The 23,939-nt window shown below is 44.4% G+C and overlaps 2 protein-coding genes across 4 annotated transcripts in view; one reads left to right on the top strand and one right to left on the bottom strand.

Moving 5' to 3' along the window:
- The window catches only part of MVK (mevalonate kinase), a 40,965-nt gene extending 35,452 nt beyond the window's left edge, over positions 1–5,513 (bottom strand). The window contains exons 1-6 of one of the 2 annotated variants that reach the window (XM_073582624.1): positions 5,461–5,513; positions 5,015–5,103; positions 4,011–4,161; positions 2,377–2,521; positions 1,981–2,136; positions 1,792–1,895 (exon numbers count right to left, since the gene is read on the bottom strand). In XM_073582624.1, coding sequence (XP_073438725.1) covers positions 1,792–1,895; positions 1,981–2,136; positions 2,377–2,521; positions 4,011–4,161; positions 5,015–5,092 — 634 coding nt within the window. In that variant the 5' untranslated portion in view covers positions 5,093–5,103; positions 5,461–5,513. The other variant, XM_073582623.1, reaches the window with a different exon arrangement.
- A 59-nt stretch (positions 5,514–5,572) lies between these two features.
- The window catches only part of MMAB (metabolism of cobalamin associated B), a 29,356-nt gene continuing 10,989 nt past the window's right edge, over positions 5,573–23,939 (top strand). The window contains exons 1-3 of one of the 2 annotated variants that reach the window (XM_073582625.1): positions 5,573–5,772; positions 22,316–22,374; positions 22,464–22,557. In XM_073582625.1, coding sequence (XP_073438726.1) covers positions 5,684–5,772; positions 22,316–22,374; positions 22,464–22,557 — 242 coding nt within the window. In that variant the 5' untranslated portion in view covers positions 5,573–5,683. The remainder of the gene's footprint in view (positions 5,773–22,315; positions 22,375–22,463; positions 22,558–23,939) is intronic. The other variant, XM_073582626.1, reaches the window with a different exon arrangement.

The following is a 23,939-nucleotide window of genomic DNA, read 5'->3' as shown; positions in this document are numbered from 1 at the left end:
CTATTACTGTGTAAACTGCTGAATCAGGAGTTTGTTGGTTTCCTGTTGGGTCTGCTTCTTTATCTGCTACTGCATCTGGAATAATTGCTTAACAAGCACCTCTATGCTTTTAGACTGTTTGAAATGCTGTAGCAGCCTTTACCCACGACTTTCAATCTTTACACTGCAATTGCCTGTGCTCTCTGGAACTTCACAATCGCATATCATTCATCAATTGTAGGGATACACTCAGAAGTAGGTAGTGTTCACACAGGAAATGTGGTTTTGGTCGAAACACGTGCAGTTTTATTGCTTTCCACAAGTAACTTGCACAGAACCAAAACAAAACTCCCTAGCCTTGTCCAGGAGCTAACTAAAAAGAACAGACCTTTGCTACTCATACACGGCTGAGCTAGCCTCAGCTCGGTCAAAGAAAACAGCTGTTGTCCACCGTAACCACTAAGGGTATGTGCACGTTGCGGATTTGTGTGCGGAACCGCATCGGATTTGGCCCTGCGGATCAGCAGCAGATTCTCCTGCGGTGTACAGTACCATTATATCCTATGCAAATCAAAAACCGCTGTGCACATGCTGCGGAAAATTCCGCACGGAAAGGCAGCGGTTTATTTTCCACAGCATGTCAATTTTTTGTGCGGATTCCGCAACATTTTTACACCTATTCCATTATAGGAATCCGCAGGTGTAAAAAACGCAGGGCAAATCCGCACAAAAACCGCAGAAAATCCACAGTAAATCCGCAGGTCATTTTACCTGCGGATTCTGCAGATCCCGCGCAGAAAATTCCGCACAGGAATCCGCAACGTGTGCACATACCCTAAGACTTGCGGTTTTCTGCAGAAGACCTCTGAAGATTCTTCTCAAAGAGAGATTATGGCTTGTCTTTAGCTCCAATACACCTCCAGTCTGCTCAGCTTCCTCAGCAGACTGACAGGCTGGTTTCACATTTGCGTTCAAGAGGGCTGCGGATGGCTGCCTACTTCCTCCCTGAAGCTCTGCCTACGTTCTGCCTACTTCTGTATGCATCTTGCGTTTCCCTGCGTACCTATCTTTAACATTGGGTGCGCAGGGACATGCGTTGTATGCGGATGCGTCCGCATGCGGCGATTTGACATGTGCAGCGACCACACGGAAACACAAAATAACTAAATATTTATGGACCCAACTGTATATACTGGATTTGGCCATTTCTGTTCCCAATAGGAGAGAAGATAAACCACCTCCAGACACCTTTTGTGGCTACTTGCCTCCCTTGAGAAGAAAGGATCAGGCATTGTGAAATTCAACAGACCTAATCCTTTTATTGTTTTTTAACAAATGGCAGCTTAACAGTTGATACATGTGATATTGTCAACCTGTACCACCAGTTCAACAGGTTTGGATAATGTAAAGTCCCTCATACACTTTAGATAGCTGTCAGCTGAACAATTTACGGACAATCGTTCGACTGACAGTTCTCTCGCCTGACAGACCCACACACAGGAATGCTCGCCTGGCCGGACATGTGTAGCCAAGTGACAGGCAGTCCAAAATCGGACATGTGAATTCTTTACTTTCAAGGCTTCATCTGTTAATGGAGAGTCAAGGCCCCCAAACATATCAGACTGTTGGTGGAACCAGAGGTTTTGGCTGATGTTAGTCTAATGTGTATGGCGACCTGTAGACTCATGTTTATTGCCACGTGACGTGTCTCTAATGTTGAATTGTCCCCTGAATGCCAACAATGTACTTAAATCATAAAAACCATGACTAAATTCTAATTCTACATTTACAGAAATTACAGCAATGATATACCCCATGTTCCTACAGCATTGTCCACTCCGGAGGGGTTCCCATGGATGACCTTCTCACCCTGAAAGGCCCAACCATTAATGAGGGTCAATTCCGTGTGTGTCCACCTGTCACAGCAATCACAAAGTTACATTAAGACAATATAAATTACTACAAGATTTCTAGTAAAACTTTCCAAGCCCAGCCACGTACCTAATAGTGTCAACATCTTCCTGCGCTGGAGCGGAAATCTTTCCGGTTGAGGTTAATAGGGCGGCAGCAATACTCACAGAATATGCTGCACTGGATCCCAAACCTGCTCCTGTAGGCAGCTGAGACCAAACCACAATTTCCAAACTTGACAATTTTCTAGGTAATTTAAAAAACAGTTGAAAGGTCAATGTGCCCATCTGCTTTTAACTAGGGAAAGAAATAAAACATAGATTTCTCAGTTGAGGCTATTTAATTATCTAGGCTAATTAGAAGTGATTTCTGGGTACATTTTATTTAAATGAAAACCTTGTAAGCCAACATCCACAAGAAGACATACAACCCCAAAGAGCACAACTAGGAAGTCCTTTCACTAATTTACAATCTGCCTACACTTACGTGCCACAGATGGAGAGGTAGAGATAGAGGAATGCCAAGACAGCAAGACTTTCAGTATCTTTGGTTCCATTGGAAATGCCTGCAAATGTCTTTAGAAGATCCAGCTGTTCTGGGCTAGGACTGACCGGTCCATGTCCTGGAGAAGCTAGACAAGTGAAAAGCACATGAAAAGATTAACAACTCATGGATTGCACATAAAGTCAATCATGGACAACTTGATATAATTCTATGGCTCTGACCGATGAGTATGTGCCAAGAGCATACCCATATATCCTAAGCATAGCAAAGTGACAGCCCTGTAATGTACTCTCTCATACTCCACAGGTGCCATTTTCTCACAGTTGCTCACTTATGCTTATAGCATAAAAAGCATCTTGAAGCTTGAGAGATACCTTGCATTAGCGATGAACATCTGGAAAGCCACTGAGAATTGCATTTCTCATGACTCCCTTAACACACACTCAGTTTGCTGATGTGTTCTAACTGGTGAAAAAGAATAAATTGCTGCCAAACACCCCTGGGACAGAAATACAACATGCCTAATCCTTCTTTCCTTTATCTGTTTAGAGTGTGATGACTCTCTCCTAAGACAAAAAGTAGACTATCGATCACTCGGCGGGCACTTTTGACTTTATTTTTCTGTTTATGCCCTCCTTAAAGGGAATCTTTCAGGAGGTTTTGGCTACCACATCCGAGAGCAGCATAATATAGGTAAAGAGACCCTGAATACCATGATGTATCACTTAGGGATACATCCCTGAATTCTGTGTTTCAGCCTCTGTCTCCTGCTGTCATCAGATTACATAGCAAAAACCCGATGACAGATTCCTTTTAAAACGCAATGCAAATGACACCCACTCCTGCAGCAGGTGGGCACCCTTGTGAAATAAGCCTTTTTGTAATGAACACCTATATCAAAACATAGGAAGGATGCGTGTATATTTTCACATATTTTCTAAATAAAGTCATAGTCAAAAATAATTGGGGTTTCTGAATAACCTTCACGTGTCAAGTCAAAATCTAAGCAGTCTGCTAAAGGGGTTGGTCTATTTTTAAAGTGTAATAGTTAGTGATGAGCGAGCATACTCGTTGCTCGGATTTTCCTGAGCATGCTCGGGAGGTCTCTGAGTATTTGGAAGTCCTCGGAGATTTAGTTTCTGTTGCTGCAATTGCATAACTTGTGGCTACTTGACAGGCTGAATATATGTCGGGATTGCCTGTTTGTTAGGAATTCCCACAGGTATTCAGGCTGTCAAGTAGCCGCAAATCATGCAGCTGCAGGGACAGAAACTAAATCTCCGAGCACATCCAAATACTCAGATCACCCGAGCATGCTCAGGAAAACCCGAGCAGCGAGTATACTCACTCATCACTAGTAACAGTCTATTGGTTTGCCCTGCTTAAACTGCTGCACCCACACTGCCTCTCTGCCAGACTTGGGCCATTCACCTCGGTATCATTACTTAGCCCAGTGATTGGCTGCAGTGGTCACATGCTTTCAGATCATTTCTAACAATCAAAGAACTCATTGATGGGGAAAAATAAAAATGTTATGGTTCTTGGAAGAAGAGAAGGAAAAAAAAACAAACGTGCAAGAAAGAAAAATCGCCCATTCGGGGAGGGATTAAACTCACCGCGGAAAGAAGGTAACAGGGTCTGAAGGTCAGAGATTTTCCAGCTCAACTTGGCTCCAATATTTGGTAGGTTAACAACCACAGTGCCATTATCTCTATTTGGCTTCAGTCTAAGGAACGTCCTTAAATTTAAACCTACAGCCAAAGCGACCTAATAATAAGCATACAATGCAGAGACGTCAGGTTAAGATATAGTAGATACTTATTGGAAACAATAAACCTATTTAGAAATATAGACATATCTCCCAACTTTCATAGAATAATAAAGAGGGGTAAACTGTGCGGTGTGCCTTTAAATAATCTAATCACAACATTGTGCGGGTTGCTACAATTAGAGGCATGTCCAATATTTCTGTTTTTTTTGCCAATTTGTGATCTTTATTTTAAGAAAAAAATGCATTAAAAATGTCCTTATTATAACTGTTTTTCAATTTTGTTTTTGTAATTTTATAGAAATGAAAAAAAATCTCTTCTTATTTTGCTCCTAGAATACAAGTACCGTATATAGAAATGCGCTGGAATGTAGAGACGTATTTCTATGTACCAGTACAACGTGCCTGTAATGAAGAATACCAGTCACTTTCAAGTACAGAAAATTCTCTTATACTTGGAAATGCAACCTTTGGCTCATTGCTGCAGCTGCTGACTGCCATGGATGAATCCTGGGAAAGACCACATTTCAAGAAAAGTGAAGTAGGGGGTTAAAGGAATGCAAGTATGTACAGAGCAGAGACAGATGTCAGTCAGTCCCTGCCCCGGAGTTGGATAAGGAGGGACAACTGATAAATCAATTCCTCTGTAACGTGCAGTGAAATTAGGCCATATCCTTCACCTCCTATAACATCACTGTCCTGCTGCATCCGGGATGGTTGGGAGCTATGATATAGATGCTTCTAGGCATTCCAAGATTTTCAGTCTGGGTTACCGTGGATTTCCACACATATTATTTCGATAATTGAGCCTCACACGTACATATGCAGGCATGAGCATGACATTCACCATACCTTCCCATGCACGACAGCATGCTCTCCATGTAAGATGACTTTCCCTGGAGCCGACACGAGCAGTTCTGCACCGGTCATCCTAGGTATTCCTGTAATCACAAAGGTTTGCAGGTGATTTTCAAAGAAATCTGCCCCTTGTTAGTTTTGGTTTCACTGTAACCTTAAAACTAAATGACATGTTGTGACATAAAGGAACACTGATCCCAAGACTCATCTGTAAATGACACTACAGAGAGAGCAGCCCTCACTGATCGGCATCATTCTCTCGATGATCCTTACAGTCAGTGTGGTAGAAATCCTGCAGCTGTCAGGTAGGTAGCAGTACACAGCTGCGCGTCCAGCCGCCACCCGGGTCCTACCACCAGAACCTCCTCACATCACCCAGCAGCACGCACCGGGAGCTCCGCCCACACAACAACGCACCAATTAGCACGCCTACAACTCACTCGCACTCCACCAATCAGCATCAGCCGCCAGACTTCCGCTTTTTCCGCCAATAGGTGATGGTCACGCCCACTTCTCCCTTCCAATTGCTAAAAGCGTGCGAGCCGCAGCACCAATCACGGAGCCCCTGACCAATAAGTGGCGATTGGGTGACATAGCCAGAGCGTCCCGACGAATGGGGCTTGTTACACAGCGTGGGACCAGGTGTGGGCGGTGCGTGGAGTGATGGCTGCCGCTCGCTTGTTATTACGGAGAACCTGGCGAGGATTGACCCAGGGAGGGCGTCTGTACAGTAGTAAGAGCGCGGACGGGAGGTGAGAGCCCCGTGCGTTACTCCGGCGTGTGCCAGCAGTGTCCGGTGTAGCCGCGCTTTCCAGTACGTACATATGCTGCTATAGACTGCTCTGCGCATAGAGCATTCCTGGTCCAGTCCCCACCCATTAATGTCTGTCCATACTGCCCAGATATACACAATAGTATTGTACTATATGTGTAGTGTCAGGGGCGGCCTACAAGGCAAGAGTTAAGGGGGCTTTACACATAGCGATATCGCTAAAGCGTCACCGATTTTGTGATGCAGCAGCAATATCGCTAGCGATATCGCTATGTGTGATACCTCCTACCGGCTCCCCCGCTGTCTGTCGCTGATCGTGCAGCTCCATTTCTCGTCGGGCACTGCCTGCTGGCGCTGACGAGCGACATGTGGACGCGGACGGAGGACGTCATCATCGCCTCGTCTGAAAGGTAAGTAACGACCGCTGTATCGCTGCTGCGTCGCTGTGAGATCTTCCTGTGTGGCAGCTCACTAGCGACCATTTAGCGATGTACCAGCGATCCTGACCGCGTCGTATGGTCGGGAATGCTGGTGCATCGCTAAATGTAAAGGGGCCTTTAATCTGGGCCCAGATTTAGTCCTTGCACAGGCGCCTCTAATGTCTGTGTCCAGTGAATCATGGAGTGGTTTCCTACGACTTGGTTGTGCTGTTCATTCCTTAATTATTCCTCCTAGGATGAGTTGACAGGTGGGCTTTATTTATTGGGGGGTGTCACTGACACTGTCCAATCAGTGCTGCTTGTGTCAGACTGCAGACACGCCCCTTTGGTGAAGAATAGTAAGGGTATGTTTCCACGGTCAGTAAACGCTGCGTACAGCCACAGCGTCAAACCCGCAGCGTCCAGATGTTACAGCATAGTGGAGGGGATTTCATGAAATCCTGTCTCCACTTATTGACACCTCTCCATTACTAATCCGGGCTTAATGTCACCTTACAATAGAAAGGTGGCATTAACCCCTTATTACTTCACTTGCCACTGCTACAGGGCAAGTGGGAAGAACCGGGCAAAGTTCCAGAATAGGCGCATCTAATAGATCCGTGAAAACACGCTGACATGGGCATAGACCCATTCATTTGAATGGGTCTACGTGTGTCAGTGTCTTCGGTACGTGAGAAAACTGTCACTACACGTACCAGAGACACTAACATGTGAAAGAGGCCTTACCGCGAGAACTGCCATGTTACCGTGAGAACTGCCATGCACATGAGCGGGGTATATCTGCAGTCACACAAGGCTAGTTCTCACGGTCAGATGACCATGGGAACTACAGTGTAGGTGACTGCCGTAGATCTCCGGTGGTCATCTACAAGCTCTGCTATCTCTGGATGTCATGCATCCAGATGTAGCACAGCTGGACTTGTTTTGGGAAGCTCATTATTAAAGACTATACAGATATACAGATCTTACAGATGCACTATACACTATCTTACAGATGCGCCACTTCTGGGGTGGCTGTGTGCTGGTGTTTGTAGCCAGGGGGGACCGATAACCATGGCCCCTTCCTAGGCTATGAATATCAGCCCGCAGTTGTCTGCTTAGCCTTTCTTGCTATTATAGAGGGACCCCTATTTTAATAGCCAGTAAAGGCTAAATATACAGCTGCGGGCTGATATTCATAGCCTCGGAAGATCCATGGGTATTAACCCCTTCCCAGGCTATAAACGTCGGCCCCCAGTCGCTTGCTTTCCCTCTCTGGTGCAGAAAATTGCGCGGGAGCCCACTCCATTTTTTTCTAATTATTTTTTTTTAAAAAAAGGAAAGGACATTGGATAGTAGGCCGGGGTCAGAAATGCGAGAAACTCGCATGAGTCTTGCACCTCAGTACCCGACACTCGAGAAAGGAGCGTTCAGCTGCATAGAAATACATGCAGCCGCACACTCCGGTCTGAGTGCAAGGTACTGAGGTGCGAGACTCGTGCGAGTTTCCCCCAAGTGTGACCCCAGCTTTAGGCCGGGGTCAGACATGCGAGAAACTCGCACATTAATACCTGGCACTGCCACCGGCACTCTGACAGGAGCGTGCGGCTGCATGTATTTCTATGCAGCTGAACGCTCCGGTCCTGAGTGCCGTCTATCCCATATCTGTCTGTCTACAGTATTATCTCTCTATCCCATATCTATCTGTGTGTGTAAACATTCTTCAATGGAGGCCAACATTTCGGATTTTAAAATCATTTTTCATGCTGGTGGTGTTATAAAGTATTCTAATTTACTGAGATAATTACTTTTGGGTTTTCATTGGCTGTAAGCCAAAATCAATCAACATTAACAGAAATAAACACTTGAAATGGATCACTCTGGTTGTAATGACTCTATATAATATAGTTTCACTTTTGTATTGAAGAACTGAAATAAATTAACTTTTTTCGATGATATTCTAATTTTGTGAGAAGCACCTGTATTTAATTTATTTTTTTTCTCCAAGAAACAGGAAAAAGAAGTGAGGTAAAGGGAGGGTGTGGGGTTGTTTGGAAACACTGAAGGCAGCGTGTCTCGTGACAGCAAGAAAAGCATAGAACGAGAAGAGAACAAATCATGAAGATGAGTAAAGACCACAAACACGATTGCAGCCGGGAAATCATGGCGTGCAATTAATTTACAAGCCATACTGATGAAGTTTTTTTTATTAACTGTACTATACCTTTTTTTAATGGCTTCCAGAATGATAGCTAAGACTAAATGTGGGAATTGCCCTGGGAAATTTCCTACAATTGTTGTGTTATATTTTGCAACTAATATGGTACTTAGACTCTAACCCATTTCTATGATATTTAGGTCCACAAAAAAGAATGCAGGAGTGGAAGTGAAAAGATTCCGATCAATGTTCATCAACTGATTGGATTGGTGAAACAGAACCCTCCTCTTCGGGATCAGACCGATCCAGACCACTCCAACCGTATAGTTACCCATCGTGTATGGGACGCTATGTTCCAGAGTCATCCTGGATGGAGAACGAAAAATGTTGTGAAGAAGAAACGTAGAGTGGTGGCCATGGGGGATTCCCTTTTGCGAGGAACAGAGGCCGCTATTTGCAGACCGGATATAACCTTGAGAGAGGTGTGCTGTCTTCCAGGTGCAAAATAGCTTAGTTACTCACCGATAACGGTGTTTCTTGGAACCCATGACAGCACCACGGAGAGAGGGGATCTGCCCTTCAGGGACAAGAACCTACAGATAAAAAGGGCGGTACCTCTCCTCCGCCTCTAGTTGGTTACAGAGCATCAGAGGGTCTCCAGGTTAGTTAGACAACAGAAATATATGCACAACATTATAATATTGCTTATTTATCAGAAGCACCGTGCCTAAACAGAAACACTCTACAAACGATAAAACGTGCTCACCACATTCGTGAAGGGGAATAAGGGGGTGCTGTCATGGGTTCCAAGGAACACCGTTATCGGTGAATAACTAAGCTATTCTCTCTCACCCATGACAGCACCACGGAGAGAATTACAGAGATTGGTAGCTTAGGGAGGGACCACCGCCTGAAGGACCCTTCTCCCGAAGGTCAGGTCAGACGTAGAGCCTAGATCTAATCGATTGTGTTTGAAAAAGGTTGAAGGTGATGACCAGGTGGCCGCCTTACAGATTTGTTCTATTGATACCTCAGATCTTTCAGCCCATGAGGTCGCCATCGCTCTTGTGGAATGGGCTCTCAACCCTTCCGGGATGGTATTTCCACTGGATGAATATGCCAGGGCAATCTCATCCCTTATCCACCTTGCCAGGGTACTCTTATATGCTTTGAGTCCCTCCTGAGCTCCCTGCAAACACACAAAGAGAGAGCCTTCCTATATTTTTTGGTGGCCTCTAGATACTGCACTAGGCACCTCTTCATATCTAAGGTGTGGAATTTTTCTTCTCCCTTATTTTTAGGATTTGGGCAGAATGAAGGAAGGACTACCTCTTGGGACCTATGGAAATGTGATGACACTTTTGGTAGATAGGCTGGGTCAAGCTTTAGAATGACTCTATCCTCTAGAATCTTTGTGAAAGGTGGCCCTGCTGATAAAGCTAGCATATCGCTCACTCTGCGAGCTGATGTTAGCGCCACCAGAAGCACTGTTTTTAACGACAGGATTCTTAGGGATGCTGAGTGAATAGGTTCGAACAGAGGGCCTGTTAGTGTGGATAGTACAAGATTTAGGTCCCATGATGGTAATCTTTGATTCGCTATCGGCCTGGATCTGGATTCGGCCTTAATAAATCTTGCCACGCAAGGATTACCTGCCACATCATGGTTATAAAGGGCACCCAAGTTTGCCACTTGTACCTTTAATGTGTTGACCGTTAGACCCTGTTCTAGGCCCTTTTGTAGAAATTCTAGGATTTTATCAATGTGAACTCCGTCCTGAACCTATACCCCTGAAGTGGATAAGAATTTTTTCCACATTCTCCCATAGGCTCTCATCGTAACCGGTTTCCTACTTTTTTGTAACGTAGTTATCAGGTTCTCTGAAAAACCTGTCTCTCATCAGTGCCCTCTCAAATTCCATGCTGTTAAATGGAGGCTCCCTGCCTGAGGGTGTAACACTGGGCCCTGCGATAGCAGGTCCTGGAGATCTGGTAGGATCCATGGGTCGGTTACCGAGAGCATTCTTAGCCAGGAGAACCAGGTTCTTTTGGGCCAGAAGGAGGCTATTAAAATCATTCTTGCTCCGTCCTCCCTGACTTTTCTTAGCACTACTTGGATCAGCATGATCGGGGGAAAGGCATATGTTAGGCCCTGTGTCCATGGGAGCATGAAGGCGTCCAGAACTAGAGGAATCCCTCTGGGGTCTATGGAGCAGAAAGTTTTCACTTTTTTGTTTGTTGATCAAACATGATCGCGGTGTACCGGGGGTTAAAGGAAGCATCGGCAGGGAGGGGGCTCCCTCCATGCTTCCCTGCGACCCCCCCCCCCCCCCCCCACAGCAGCGCAGTGTGCAGCGCCGGTGCGGGGCTCACCTTCCCTGCAGGTCCCCGGATCCAATATGGCGAAGGGGGCCTGCAGGGAGCTGGCTTCCTCACTGCCCGCAGAGCGCAGGCATGAGGAAGTCTGCAGCAGTGCCTGTGAAAGATCGCTGATCTGTCACAGGACAGTGATGTCCCCCATGGGACATTATAATAAAGTAAAAAAAATTAAAAAAAAAAAAAAAAAAAGCTAAATAAATTTAAAAAATTCCCTAATTCATTTTTTTGAAAATAAAAAAAATAAAAGTACACATATTTGGTATTGCTGCGTCCGTAATGACCCACCCTATAAAACTGTCCCATTAGTTAACCCCTTTAGCGAACCCCTTAAAAAATAAAATTAACGAAGCAAAAAATAATGATTTATCATAGCGCCGAACAAAAAGTGCAATAACGCGCGATCAAAAAGACGCATATAAATATCCATGGTACCGCTGAAAACGTCATCTTGTCCCGCAAAAAACGAGCTGACACAGCATCATCAGCGAAAAAATAAAAAAGTTATGGCTCGCATAATAAAGCGATGCAAAAATAATTTTTTATGTAAAACTGTTTTCATTGCATAAAACCGCCAAAACATAAAAAAAATGACAAATGAGGAATCGCTGTAACCGTACTGACCCAAAGAATAAAACCGCTTTATCAATTTTACCGCGCGCGGAACGGTGTAAACGCACCCCCCAAAAGAATTCATGAAACGCTGGTTTTTGTTCATTCTGCGTCAAAAAAATCGGAATAAAAAGCGATCAAAAAATGTCACGTGCCTGAAAATGGTACCAATAAAAACGTCAACTCGTCCCGCAAAAAATAAGACCTCACATGACTCGGTGGGTCAAAATATGGAAAAATTATAGCTCTCAAAATGTGGTGATGCATAAACTATTTTTACAATAAAAAGCGTCTTTTAGCATATGACAGCTGCCAAACATAAAAACCCGCCATATATAGTAAATCAAACCCCCCCGTTATCACCCCTTTAGTTAGGGAAAAATAATAAAATTTAAAAAAAATTTTATTTCCATTTTCCCATTAGGGGTAGGGTTGGAGTTAGAATTGGGGGTTTCCACTGTTTTGGCACATCAGGGTTTTCCAAACGCGACATGGCGTCCAATCTCAATTCCAGCCAAATAAGTTAAATGGCGCGGCTTCCCTTCCGAGCTCTGCCATGTGCCCAAATAGTGGTTTACCCCTATATATGGGGTATCAGCGTACTCAGGACAAATTGCACAATAACTTTTGGGGTTCTGTTACTCTTGGGGAAAATAAAAATTGGGGGTGAAAAGATCATTTTTGTGGAAAAAATGATTTTTTATTGTACGGCTGTACGTTATAAACTTCTGTGACGCCCTTGGGGGTTCAAAGTGCTCACCACATATCTAGATAAGTTACTTGGGGGGTCTAGTTTCCAAAATGGGGTCACTTGTGGGGGGTTTCGACTGTTTAGGCACATCAGGGGCTCTCCAAACGTGGCATGGCCTCCAATCTGAATTCCAGCCAATTTTGCAGTGAAAAGTCAAACGACGCTCCTTCCCTTCCGAGCTCTGCCATGCGCCCAAACAGTGGTTCCCCTCACATATCAGGTATCGGCGTACTCAGGACAAATTGCACAATAACTTTTCGAGTCCAATTTCTCCTGATACTCTTGGTAAAAAAAAAAAATTGAACCTGAAGTAATTTTTTTTGTGAAAAAAAAATTCATTTTTTTTAAAACATTCAAAAAGTTCCTGTGAAGCACCTGAAGGGTTAATAAACTTCTTGAATGTGGTTTTGAGCACCTTGAGGGGTGCAGTTTTTAGAATGGTGTCACTTTTGGGTATTTTCTTTTGGGTATTTTCTATCATATAGACCTCTCAAAGTGACTTCAAATGTGATGTGGTCCGTAAAAATAAAATGGTGTAAAAATGAGAAATCGCTGGTCAACTTTTAACCCTTATAACTTCCTAGCAAAAAAAAATTTTGGTTCCCAAATTGTGCTGATGTAAAGTAAACGTGGGAAATGTTACTTAAGTTTTTTGAGTGCCATATCTGTGATTTAAGAGCATAAAAATTCAAAGTTGGAAAATTGCGAAATTTTCAAAGTTTTCGCCAAATTTCCATTTTTTTCACAAATAAACGCAAGTTATATGAATGAAATTTGACCACTAACATGAATTACAATATGTCACGAGAAAACAGTGTCAGAATCACCGGGATCCATGGAAGCGTTCCAGAGTTATTACCTCATAAAGGGACAGTGGTCAGAATTGTAAAAAATTGGCCCGGGAATTAACATGCAAACCACCCTTGGGAGTAAAGGGGTTAATGTCATGGAGGGATTTTGGATGGCTCTTGTTACAATTTGAGCGATTCTCTCCTTTTTGCAGTCTGGGAGGCGGCACTCTTGGATGTTGAGTCCAATGTTAAACCCAAGAATTCCTGTACTCTGCTGGGCTCCAATATTGATTTTTTTTAAAGATTTAGGAGCCAGCCCAGGCCCTGCAGAGTGTCCATCACCCTGTCCCTCTGTTCCCGGCATTTTTGAGCCGAGCTGCTTGCTATTAAAAAATTGTCCAGATACGGGATTATGTCTTGCTCCCTTATATGGGCCATCATTTCCGCTACTATTTTGGTAAATACCCGTGGAGCTACGGATATTCCGAACGGCAAGGCTCTGTACTGGAGTTCTCTTACCTCGCCCTTTATCGAGACGGCTAACCTGAGATATTTCCTGGAGTTTTTGTGAATGGGGACCTGAAAATAGGCGTCGCTGAAATCTAATACCGTCATGAAGCTGTTCGGGAACAGGATTTTGGTGGTGGACCTGATCGACTCCATTTTGAAGCTTTGATTTCTGACGTATCTGTTTAATTTTTTTAAATTTATAATCGTCCGAAATGTGCCGTCTGGCTTGGTCACCAGGAAAAGAGGGGAGTAGAACCCCCTGCCCTTTTCCTGCAGGGGAACCTCCTGGAGGACTCCTTTTTCTATCAAGCTTAGGACTTCGTTCTCTAGGGCTTTCTGCTCTTGCATACTGGATTTTAGCGGAGTCATTACATACTTCTGAGCCGGGAGGGAGAGAAAGTCTATCCTTAGACCCTCCTGGATTAGCTTTACTATCCATGGGTGGTTTGAGATTCTTTTCCAGGCTGGGAGGAAAAGGGTTATCCTCCCCCCCACCCTGGGCAAACTGTCACTTAGAGGGCTTTTTGTCTCGGGACGAGTTGCCGAAGAGGAACCCTCTATCTTCTCTTGTCATCCCACTTTTGCTCTCTCGGTGGTCTCCGCTGAAAAAACTTTCTATTCCGAAAGGGCCTCTTAAATGCTGCAGGCCCTAAATTTGGAAACCCTTTCTTCTTGTCCCCTGCTTTCTGGAGGATGTCATCTAACGTCTCCCCAAAAAGAAATTTCCCTTCACAGGGGATTGCACACAGTTTCATCTTGGTCTGTAGGTCCCCTGGCCAGCTTTTAAGCCATAGTGTTCTACGTGCTGCATTTGAGAGTGCTGCTGCTTTGGACAATAACCGGACTGAATCTGCCGATGAGTCCGCTAAGAAGGCAACCGCTCCCCTTATTACTAGGATTTTATCCCTTGGCGTCCCTTGCTTTTCGAGTTCGTCCACCCACACCATTAGGGCTCTCGAAGTACATGTTGCCGCTATGGCTGGCCTGAAGTTACCTCCAGCTGATTCCCATGCTCCTTTAAGAAAGGTATCTGCCTTTATCTAGGGGATCCTTGAGGGTGCCCATGTCCTCAAAGGGGAGGGCAAATTTCTTTGAGGCCTTTGCGACAGCTACGTCGAGCTTTAGGGCTTTATCCCAAGATGTCGATGCCTCTTCCTCAAAGGGATATTTCCTTTTAAGGGAAGGAACCGTGGTGTTTTTCCTGTCCGGTTTATCCCATTCTTTTTTTATTAGACCCCGAACATTTTCATTTAGCGGGAACACTTTCCGCTTTTTCTGGCCCAGTCCCCCGAACATTGTCCTGAACTGTTTTATCGGGCCTAGGGTCCAACACCCCCATGGTAGACCTTACCGCTTTCACTAGTTTGTCTACTTCATCTAGGGGGAAGCAGTGACGCCCCTCTGTTTCCTCGTCTGAGGATGAGGAACCGGAATCTGAGGTTTTGGACATGATTTCTCCCGACGTTGAGGAATCCGACTGGGAAGTCACTATTGTGTCTTTCTTTTTTGATTTGTCCCTATGCTTAAGGGATGTAAGGGCACTCTGAACCTCCGATTTTATTGCGGCTCTTAGGTCAGAGGCGAAATCCGGAGTTTCCTGACTGAGTCATGTACGAAAGAAATCCTCTGAGGTTTTTTCTCCCAAGAAATAGGTAGGGGCCTAGTACAAGTGGGGCACTCCCTGTTCTTCTTTTTCCCCTTCTTTCCCTAGTAAGGGAAAGGGATTTTATTACAATGGTGAACATTCACGAAGATCACTCACCCAGAAGTATGCGGCTGCAGGTACCGATTCGGGAGATGGAGTCAGGTCCTGTATAGGCTTCTCTCCTGGTGGCGATTTGCTCCTTGCAGCTGACGTGCTACGCTGCGTGGAGTGACTGCTGGAACGACCATCCCTGTCACTTTCCTTTTGGCGACGATGGTGGTGGTGGTGCTGCTGCCTGGTTGCGGCTCCTGTTGCTGGTCACTATCCCCTATGTTCAGGATCGCTTCCAGCCAGGAGCGCTTGTGCAACCACCATTTTAAATTTCCCGGCTGTGACGTCACTGCTCCCATCCTGCACTACGGTCGCCGAGGACAGCGCTCCTGCGCATGCGCCGGAAGCCGGCATCTACTTCCGGGGCGCCCGCCATCTTGGTACACCTCTGTACCCTGGCGCCGCCCGCATGCATGCCGTGTCCCTGCGTGCTCCGGCGTCACTCCCGCCCGCTCACCTGGCAGCCCGCATCGGCCCCAACAGTGGCAGCTTCGGGCACCGCACCTTCACGCAGCAGGGGCCTCCTCACTGCCATCACCGGTCAGGCCAGTCCCGGATCCTGGACACAACAAAAGGTACCGTCCTGTGGGTCCCCCGTCAGGGACAAGAACCCAACTGGAGGCGGAGGAGAGGTACCGCCCTTTTTATCTGTAGGTTCCTGTCCCTGAAGGGCGGATCCCCTCTCCGTGGTGCTGTCATGGGTGAGAGAAATTAAAGATGTGTCTGACAGGATATCAGGACTCTTCAGACCTACATGTGACTACCCATTCCTGCTAATACATGTGGGGACAAATGACAGCAAGAAACGACATTGAAACCATCTGCAGTGACTTTGAAAACTTAGGTAAGAAAGTGAAAGAACTGGGAGCACAGGTGGTCTTCTCTTCCATCCTCCCAGTGGATGGCCATGGAACAAGGAGGTGGAATAACATCCTGCAGGTGAACAACTGGCTACATCGATGGTGCCGTCAGCAAGGATTTGGATTTCCAGATCACGGTGTGAATTACCTATACGATGGACTACTTGCTAGAGATGGGGTACACCTTACGAAGACTGGAAAACATGTATTTGGAAGTCGCCTTGCTACACTCATCAGGAGAGCTTTAAACTAGAATAATGCGGGAAGGGAAGCAAAAGGCCAGAAAAAGCCATACACCGGACAAATGCTATTGAGAACTCTGCTATTAGAATTGGGAGGAAAGAACAAAGACATAAAAATCTAAATAATAAAAATATTGGAGAAAGAAACCAATCACAAACTAAAATGTTTCTATACTAATGCACAAAGCATGGGCAACAAGGACAATTGGAACTACTAACACAGGAAAAGAAACATGATGTCATTGGAATCACTGAAACTTGGTGGGACAATACACATGATTGGAATACAAGGATACAACTTATTTGCAAGAAGCAGACTTGATAAACAAGGAAGAGGTATCGCATTGTATGTTAGAAACACGTATATCTGCACAGAGAGTTTTAAGCTTCAGAGACTGGGCGTTCTGTGGATACTGTTTGGGTAAAAATACAAGGACAGAACAATGGAAAGGACACCATTGTAGGCATTTACTACAGGCCGCCTGTGCAAGCTGAAGATATGGATGAAATCTTTATGCATCAAATGGCCGAGTTCTCCAAAAAATATGATATAGTTGTCATGGGAGATTTCAACTATCCAGACATTTGTTGGGAATCTCTCTCAGGCAAAACTAGCAGGTCAATGAAATTCTTATCCTCTCTTGCTGACAACTTTATCTTCCAAAAGGTAGGGGAAAAAACAAGGGGAACTGCTACCTTGGATCTAATCCTTATAAACAGGGAGGAAATGATTGAGGAGGTAAAAGTGGCTGGGACCCTAGGAGGTAGCGACCATGCTATTTTAGAATTTTGGATAACTAGAGGAGGAAGACCTGTGAAGACTCAGACGTCAAGGTTAGATTTCAGAAAGGCAGATTTTAAGGGATTCAGAAAGAGAATTGGAGGGATCCAATAGCTGGATATCCTTAAGGACAAAAGTGTCCAGGAAGGATGGGAAATCTTGAAAAATGAAATTCTCAAAGCACAATTGTTAACAATTCCGAAAAGAGGGAAGAATAGGAAGCGTTTAAGGAAACCAGGATGGATGAACACAGAACTTAAGCACATGCTAAAAAAGAAAAATGTTTAGATATGCCTCCCCCTTTCCATTTTATAAAGAAGAATATAATGCTGTCTGCAGAACCTGCAGGGCACGAATCAGAATAGCTAAAGCTGACAATGAATTGAGGCTTGGAAGAGACGTCAAAAGCAATAATAAAGGATATTGGGGATATGTCAAAAGTAAAAAGAAAAGTCAAAGATGCTATAGGATTTTTACAGGATGAAAATGATGAAATGGTAAGACAGGATGTTGAGAAGGCCGAACTTTTAAATTCCTATTTTGCGTCTGTTTTCTCTCAGAAAGGAAATGTAACATCAACTGTTCTTCACTGTCCTATTAAGGGAATAGAGGAATCCAGGATATCTATAAACAGAAATATAGTGAGGAAGCACTTGGCTAACCTAAATGAATTCAAGTCTCCAGGTCCAGATGAATTACACCCCAGAGTACTGAAGGAGATAGCAGAAGAAATTTTTCAACCGCTTTCCATAATCTTTGAAAATTCAAGGAGAACAGGAGAAGTCCCAGAAGACTGGAGAAGAGCAAACGTTCCTATCTTCAAAAAGGGGGAAGAAGGTGGACCCAGGCAACTATAGGCCGGTGAGTCTGACTTCTATACCTTGAAAGATCTTTGAACAAATTATTAAACAACATGTATGTCAGTACCTGGATAAGAATGAAGTGATTAAACAGAGTCAGCATGGGTTTGTAACTAATAAGTCATGTCAGACTAACTTAATTTCCTTCTATGACAGAATCACTGATTGGGTGGATCAGGGAAATGCTGTAGATATAGTATATCTTGACTTCAGCAAAGCATTTGACAAAGTATCTCACACAATCCTTATTGAAAAAATGACTAAGTATGGAATGGACAAGGCAACTGTTAGGTGGATTCATAACTGGCTTGGTGATCGGACCCAAAGAGTGGTCGTAAATGGCTGCACATCCAGTTGGAAGAATGTCTCAAGTGAGGTACCACAGGGCTCTGTCCTGGGCCCTGTATTGTTCAACATCTTTATCAATGATTTAGATGAAGGAATTGAGGGTAAACTGATTAAATTTGCTGATGACACAAAGCTAGGAGGGATAGCTAATACGAGAGAAGAGAGAAAAGATTCAAAAAGATATAAACTGGAGCAGTGGGCAGCAACTTACAGAATGGTTTTTAACAGGAAAAAATGCAAAGTACTACATTTGGGCAATAAAAATGAAAAAAGCATATACAGAATGGGAGGAATAGGGCTAAGCAACAGCACATGTGAAAAAGACTTGGGTATACTAATAGATCACAGACTGAATATGAGTCAACAGTGTGATACAGCAGCTAAAAGGGCAAATGCAATTCTAGGATGTATTAACAGAAGCATACAGTCTAGATCACGTGAAGTCATTATTGCCCTCTACTCCTCTTTGGTCAGACCTCATCTGGAATACTGTGTCCTGTTTTGGGCGCCACATTTTAAAAAAGACATCAACAAACTGGAGCAAGTTCAGAAAAGAGCGACCAGAATGGTGACCGGTCTGCAAACCCTGTCTCATGAGGAAAGGTTGCAGGATTTGGGAATGTTTAGCTTGCAAAAGAGAAGGCTGAGAGGAGACTTAATAACTCTACAAATATCTCAGGAGCTGTCACATTGCAGAAGGAACATCTTTATTCTCATTTGCCCAAGGAAAGACAAGATGCAATGGGATGAAAGTGAATGGGAGGAGACACAGATTAGATATTAGAAAAAACTTTTTGACAGAGTGATCAATGAGTGGAACAGGCTGCCACGAGAGGTGGTGAGTTCTCCAATTGAAGTCTTCAAACAGAGGCTGGACAGATATCTGTCTGGGATGATTTAGCGAATCCTGCTTTGAGCAGGGGGTTGGACCAGATGGCCCAGGAGGTCCCTTCCAACTCTACGATTCTATAATTCTAAGGATGTCCCCGAATCCCACAATCCACCACGCCGCACCGGAAGTACACCGACCGCCATATTGGAATCCCAAGTGATGGGTATTCCAATATGGCACCCCCTGTTGGTATCAGGCCCTTCCATAGTACCACCAGTTTGATGCCAACGAGCGACCTCGTTGGCGACTCAGAACTCAGGGACACAGGCGGGAGTCGTCAGAACAGCTGCTGTGTGACAAGGTCCCAACGACCGCCGAGGTCGTTATACGGATCATCGGATCGTTGCTGCATCGCTGAAGAGATCTGCCTGTTTGACAGTTTACTAGCGACGCACCAGCGATCCTATCCTGGTCGTATCGTTGTCAGGATCGCTGGTGCGTCGCTTAGTGTAACGGTACCCTTATTCCTTGATAGACAAAAGGTCTGTTTTTTTACTGACCCTTTGAAAGAAATTACCATATATGTTTCAAATACGTTTAAATCTTGTATGCTATGAGCCCATATTCAGGTTTTTCGCTTCTGGATTACTGCAAGAATGTTTTAGTTTTTTTTATAAGCATAATTTGAAAATGAAGAATTGATGCACACAGCGTATGCATCGTTACTATCCAAGGATTTATGGTTTATTTAACAAAACCTCTTTAAAGGGACTGTATGATCAGAAAACAACCTACTGTTTAAATCAGGCTAGTATGTAGTGTGTGCATATATACCTTATTTTTTGGACAATAAGATGCATGCTAGGTTTAGACAGCAGAAAATAGGAAAAACATTTTTCCCATTAATTGCTCAGGCCACGCAGCTTCCCTGCAGTCTCCATGATGGGTCACGGGGGCTTCCTCTTCAGCTCAGCACCAATAACATAGCGTATTTTTCGCTTTATATTTATAAGATGCACCTGATAAGACGCACCCCCAAATTTGGTGAAGAAAAAGAGAAAAATGTTTATGTTAAATGGAGGTGTGTCTTATAATGCCAGTGTCCATCTTTCAAATCATATACTGTATATGTCCCTCATCCTGGTATCTATATAACCCCCATCCTGGCACATTGCCCCCTTGTGCTGGCACATAGCCCCCCCCCCCCATCCCATCCTGGATATGGCCCCCCCCCCGGTCACTATATGCCCCTCTGCTGGCACTCACATGGCCCCCTTCTCTATATGCCCTCCTGCTGGCACACACATGGCCCCCCTCTCTCTATATGCCTCCCTGCTAGTACGCCCATGGCCCCTGCGTCCCTATATTCCCCCCTGCTGGCAAGCACATAATAATAAACAGTTAACTCACCTTCTCAGGATGGCTCCTGCTCCGAGCTCCCCTCAAGGCTTTCTTGTGTCTGCTGAGATCCTACTCCTGTGAGGGTGCGCGCAGCTGCTGCTCATTCAGGCAGCTCAAGGTAGCTACAGGACCTTCCATGATGTGCTCAATAGGACCTGCAGTCACGTGACTCGCAGTGTAAACTGGGAGTCACGTAACCGCAGATCCTATTGGTTACATCATGGAAGGTCCTGAAGTGATGAACTGCCTGAATGAGCAGCAGCTGTGCGCACCCTCGCAGGAGTAGGATCTCAGCAGACACAGGGGAGCTGTGAGCAGGAGCCATCATTGGTAGGGGGGAGAGTGCAGGCACATGTAATATGCTCTGCTCCCCTGTCTGCCAACTCGGCGCTGCTTCAGCACCGAGGTGATGGACAGCGGCGTAAGTGAATAGGACATGAGCCTAATGATCGGCAGCACAGAACCTCCCACTGTCTCTGCAGCCAGCCCACCCCAGCCCCCTGACCCCACGCCAGAGCCGCCCCCCTCATTCTATAGCACAGCAGCACACAGATTCGCATTATAAGACGCACCCCACACTTTCCCCCAAAATTTGAGGGATCAAAAGGGCGTCTTATAACCCGAAAAATACGGTAGATGGGTGAAGAGCTGGGTGGGCAGCTTTCCCTCATCGGGAAGGACGTTGCGCCAGCATTCTCCTCCATCACAGGAAGCTGCTTCCTGACTATAACATGCACACACATTTTAGCAAGTTTTTCATGCTAAAAAAGTGTTGTATAGTCCGAAAAATATGGTATAAATTTTTTTTTTTTTGTCATTTTCATATCACTATCTGTTTTAATAAAACAAAAGAAAATAGAAACGTTGCAATTTTCACACTGGCCACTAGGTCTTTTTTAGACTTGATCTGTTTTAGGAAATCCACATATCCATGATCAGGAATGGACTGACTCAAACCCTATCTTTTGTATTGAAGCATCTATTGAGCTTGTTCAAAAGTAATTTGTAAAAAGCGGGTAAGCAGGTTCCCCTCTGAGATTGACTATTGAGATTAATGAGTCCTGTGTTATCAGCTGTGTACATAGTTTATTGCAGGGGTCTCAAACTCAGCAGAGTAAATGGGCCGCACATAAATAAAAATTTGAGCTAGGGAGCCGCATTCCTTTCAAACTTAAAACACCTCGTACACGCGCGACTCCGCTCCGTACACCTCGTACACACAGGGCTCCGCTCCATACACCTCGTACACACAGGGCTCCGCTCCATACACCTCGTACACACAGGGCTCTGCTCCATCCACCCTGTAAACCCCTCCTGACCCCATGCATAAACTTACCTTAATCCAGTACCATGACAACCAGCACAGACAGCAGAGTCCTGCACACACTGAGGCCCCGATCTTGTGACCCCTGACTCCTCCCCCTCCTGTGACCTCATCACCAATACTGTGCAGTGTGTGCACACAGAACAGCCAATGCCATCGCCGCTCCTGAATGCGTGCCTTCCCTCTGCCTCAGGGAGTGAGACATGTAGTGCACCATGGGCCACAGATGCCTGCCTCAGGGGCCACATGCGGCCCATGTGTTTGAGACCTCTGGTTTATTGTAATCCTGTCTGAGAAGATAGTGAGACTTCTAAAAATTATTTTATAAAGATAGGGTATGAAATATCCCCAGTAGCCAGTGTGAAAACAGCAAGACTTCAAACATGATGTAAACAGTAGGTGATTTTCTGATATATTTTTGTTTAATATACTTAGTGAATGTAAGTACAATATCAATTCCACTGTCATTGTCCTGTGTTTTTTATTTTTTTTTTTATTTTCAGTTCCCCGCCAGAAAAAACAGAGAAGATCCCAAAAATCTACACAAAAACAGGCGATAAAGGTCTTATTCTTAAGCGATTCTATTGGGATATTAGATGTTTGATTACGGACCCTTATCACAATAAGTGACATACATTGTTTAAACCGTAGGCTTCTCTAGTACATACACAGGAGAGCGGAGACCTAAAGATAACCTTGTGTTTGAAGCATTGGGCACTACCGATGAGCTGAGCTCTGCCATAGGGTAAGTTCTGATTACTTTATAGGGCCCTATAAAATAAAGGCTTACAACAGTGATTGAGAAATGATTGTGAATCCAGAACTTGCCTAGGCTCCTGTGAAGCTACCGATTCCAACGGAATTGATTTACGGTAAAGGTTAAGAGCAGAACTTTCCACCTTGTTCTAAGATCTTTCCAGTCTTGAAATAAATTTTTTTTTTTGTGTGTCTTGAAAAATACATTGTAGAAAACTTTCAAAAGAGACTTTTGTTAATTTTCCAGACAGCCTCTTAAAGGCAATTCCTTACAGTAAACATCTATGGCATAGCTGTAAGTGAGGTTTCACATTGCGTTCTGGTTCCATCGGGGCTTGCGCTCGCACCTCCGCAAAACAGGATTCCGGCGCATGCGCCAATGGGGCCTTTGATTATAATGGTGCCGATAGTCAGCATATGCTCTGTTGTGCATCCTGTTCTGGTCCCATAGATGCAGAACTGCCATAACCTTCTCCCTGTTGTACCAAGCACATCATTGTTCATGACTAGAAAACATTGACATGGCCACAAGGCTTCAGAAAGATGCTGTGGCCCCACTGGTCGGGTCACCGCCATTCAAACATTAGGCTATGTTCACCAGATTTTTTTGAGGCATATAAAAATAATGCATTTTTTTCAAACAAACTGGTTCAAGACACATTCCTTGTTTTTGGAGGTTTGTTTTTTTTCTGAAGAATTTAACTTTCTAAAAAATTGTTGCAGCCTTTTGATCGGACAACGCTAGTTTGGAACAGAGTCCATCAAATTCCACACTTTTTATTTTCCATCCGATGTTTATAGGGAGAGTTTTTTGAAATACAACAAAGAAAATTAAATTATAAAGATAGAAAAAGGTTTCTTAAAGCATTTGAGGAACATTTTGAGCAGCAAAAAAAAGTTTTAAAGCCCTGGGATTGCATTTCTTTTGTATTGTCCATAGTGACCAGATGTGCAATGCTAGCGAATGCTTTATTAGGCCACGTCTACACGTTCAGTATTTTACATCAGTATGTGTAAGCCAAAATCAGGAGTGGAACAGTCAGAGGAAAATAAAAACACGTCACCAGATCAGTATCACCAGCTCCTGGTTTTCCCTTAAAAATACTGAAGTAATTGGGGATAAAAAAAGGGTATGTGCACAGTGAGTCTTGAGCAGGTTTGCTCCTAATTAAAAATGTTTGAAACTGACTTAAAAAAATGCTTGAGACTATTCATTTCTATTATAAAACCACTTTGCTAGTTACATGTTCAGTCTTTTGACCGTTTGTTTCCCCTACAGGATTTGGAAAACACCTGGTAGAAAAGAAATTGAATATCATACCTTTTGAAGCATTTATTGATAGAAACTACTCAAAACAGACACTGTTCAAT

This window comes from Dendrobates tinctorius, unplaced genomic scaffold (assembly GCF_039654945.1).
Source record: "Dendrobates tinctorius isolate UK_male_01 unplaced genomic scaffold, ASM3965494v1 ptg000073l, whole genome shotgun sequence".
Taxonomy (NCBI): domain Eukaryota; kingdom Metazoa; phylum Chordata; class Amphibia; order Anura; family Dendrobatidae; genus Dendrobates; species Dendrobates tinctorius.
Note: the sequence above shows the minus strand (reverse complement) of the source record. Positions and strands in the feature narration are given on the sequence as shown.